At 57.1% G+C, this 2,806-nt stretch overlaps 1 protein-coding gene across 1 annotated transcript in view; it reads right to left on the bottom strand.

Annotated features, from left to right (window-relative positions):
* The window catches only part of ADAMTS13 (ADAM metallopeptidase with thrombospondin type 1 motif 13), a 29,560-nt gene extending 26,914 nt beyond the window's left edge, over positions 1 to 2,646 (bottom strand). Inside the window, 3 exon segments of the mRNA XM_029921024.1 lie at positions 83 to 234; positions 237 to 254; positions 2,619 to 2,646. Of these exon segments, the coding sequence (XP_029776884.1) occupies positions 83 to 234; positions 237 to 254; positions 2,619 to 2,646 (198 nt within the window).
* Between the last annotated feature and the right edge of the window lie 160 nt (positions 2,647 to 2,806).

Here is a 2,806-nt window from a genome sequence, read left to right as displayed (position 1 = left end):
CCCCAGGGGCACCCCTCCTTTGCACCCAGAAGAGCTGAGATGCCCAGCCCCAGGGCACCTCTGCTCCTGCCGACTCGCCCACCTGCTGGAAATCGGACAGTCCCCAGCAGCCCAGGAGAAAGAAGGAAGTGAGCGTGGCCCCCACGCATCTCCCCCAGGGGCGAGGCTCCCTCATCCTCAGGAAAGTCGGCCTGCGCAGCCGCCGGAGAGAGCCTTGTGACTGGAAATCTGGCGGCGGGGGAGGTGGCAGACCCCTGGGGGCGGGAAGGGGAGGCTGTGTTTACTCTTGGGAGCTTCCTCCCAGTCGGGGGGGGGGGGGGGGGGGGGGGCTGGGGGTGTGCAGCCTGCAGGCACTTGCACCGGGCTGGTCCTTGATCCTATACCGGAAAGGGCCGGAGCCAAGCAGGCGGAGCAGGGAGCATTGGACCAGGGATCTTAACACGTGGACTCGGGTGTGATTCTAGAACTGGGGCGGGGGGACTCTCCCCAGGCTGATGACAGGCTGCACCAGAGACAGCAGCGTTCCAGCCTCCAGCAACCTGCTCACGTCCACGTCCACAGACACCCAGGATCTGCTCTGTTCTCCTGTCATCATTCCCTCTGTCAATCTAAAATTGTCAGGAGGCGCTAATTACCCAAGCACATTTACCTGGGATGGAAAACTGCAATTCAGGGCACCTAGATTTGGGTCACAATCCAAATAGCGCCCCACTAGGGAGCAAAAGGCAGGGGCATTTATGGCAAAAATAGGCTGGCTGTACACATTGCTTACAGAGAATTTTGGACTGGTGTTGGTGGCCGAAAAGAAATCTGTGTGAGACCAATCTCAACTAACGCTGCCACTAAGCAATCCTTTTACTAGCCAGTCGAAAGGGTTCAGGCTCAGTCCTTGGAGCATTTGCACTTTGGCCCAGTTTAAAAGTGCATGGTTCCGGGGCGCCTGGGTGGCTCAGACGATTAAGTGTCTGACTTCCGCTCAGGTCATGATCTCACGGTTTGTGGGTTCGAGCCCCGTGTCGGGCTCTGTGCTGACAGCTCAGAGCCTGGAGCCTGCTTCACATTCTGGGTCTCCCTCTCTGTCTGACCCTCTCCTGCTCGCGCTGTCTCTCTCTCTGTCTCTCAGAAATAAAACTTAAAAATAAATAAATAAAAGTTCATGGCTCCACCGGTAAGGATAGCAACTCGTGCACATGGCCCATCTCCTTAATGGACTCCGGCTCCATTTTAAAACCCCTCGATATGAGTGACCCCATTTTCATTTCACCCTCTTTGCCCAGTGCAGACTCCCGGTGCCCCACTGAACTCACCCCTCACAAACACTCCTCTGCCCGCCTCCCTCCCTCTCAGCTCAGGCTGAGTTTGTGTCTGCCCCCCCCCACCAGGGACAGTCACAGAACCAGGTGCCAGGTGGGTGCCACCGTATGTCCCAGACCACGTGGCAGCCCTCTCTACTTTCTGGAAGGTTCTTGGCCACACTCCAAAGGGGGTGTCACACCCCCTCCCACCTCCAGGACCCTTCCCCCAACTCCCCTGACAGCTAGAGGGGGATCTGAAGATTTCCTGGTTTCTCGTCCTCTTTCTCAGGGAGACTGCACCCACTCTGCTCCCCATTCCGGGGCTGGGTCTGCAGGGCAGCCCAGGGCTCTGTCTGTCCTGCCTTTCTTCCTTTCCTCCCCCAGCTCCGCCGCCCTAATTCACGCCGTGCGCTCCTGACTTTCTCTGTGACGCTCCCTGGAGACCCAGACGGACACAGGCCCTAATCCAAGCCACATCTTGGCTGGCCTGGGTGTCGGTCATCAGCTCCCACTAGCCTCCCTGCTCTCTCTCTCATGCCCTGCCCATCCCATTTCTCTGAGAGTGGCAGGGATCCTTTAAGAACTCAAGTCAGATTGCACCTCCCCCCAGCTCTACAACAATCCATGGCTTCCCCTTGCCCTTACAGTAAAAGAAGCAAGCCCTTCCCACAGGCTGTGAAATCGTTGAGCAGACTGGCCCCTGCCTGCCATCTCTCTGCCGGCATTTCTAAGCCTCTCCCCGCAGCACACGGAGCCTCGGCCACACCGAGCCTGCTTCTCATTGTTTAGATACTGCTCTTCCCTCTGACCCTGGCTTCATGTTCAAGTTTCAGCTCAAATGTCACCCGCTGGAGGAGGCCTTCCCTTAGGGCCTGATCTGAGGGACCTCCAGGTAGGGTTGCCACACTTAGAAAATAAAATCAGGACACACTGTTAAATTTGAATTTTGGATAAACAAGGAATACTTTTTGTTTTGGTAGACATATGCCCCAAATATTGCAACTATTTCATTGGACACATTTACACCAAGAACTATCATTTTCCAGAAAATCCCATTCCCCTGGGCATCCTTCATTTTGGCTGGTATTCGAACCCCTGTCACCCTTTTCCCCAGCATCTCACTGTATCACCTTTGCGGTGGTTGCGAGCATCCAGAACGACTTGGTTGATTTGTGATGTTTCCCTGAAAGCCGCCCAGCCCCGCACGACACACGCTCACGTGGAAGCTTTAGGGAAGCGGAGGCCTCATGGGCTCATCAAGGTACCGAGGGACCAGGCAAGGTGGGCTAGTGACTTATCACCACCGTGGTGGCATAAACTAACACGCAGCATTGTTGCCATGCTTTCTCATTGCTACCGGACGTGCTCGGGTGCTTCTGCAGCCCACGGCGCTCGCGCCGCTCTACGAGCGCCCTGGGGTGGTCTTCCTGTTTCCCCAATCGGTGAGGAAGGGGCGGGGCTCGGGCCGCCCGGCCGGGGGGCGTGGCCCCGGCTCAGCGCGCCCTCCGCTC

This window comes from Suricata suricatta, chromosome 13 (assembly GCF_006229205.1).
Source record: "Suricata suricatta isolate VVHF042 chromosome 13, meerkat_22Aug2017_6uvM2_HiC, whole genome shotgun sequence".
Taxonomy (NCBI): domain Eukaryota; kingdom Metazoa; phylum Chordata; class Mammalia; order Carnivora; family Herpestidae; genus Suricata; species Suricata suricatta.
The sequence above is the reverse complement of the archived record's forward strand: the minus strand, read 5'-3'. Positions and strand labels throughout refer to the sequence as shown.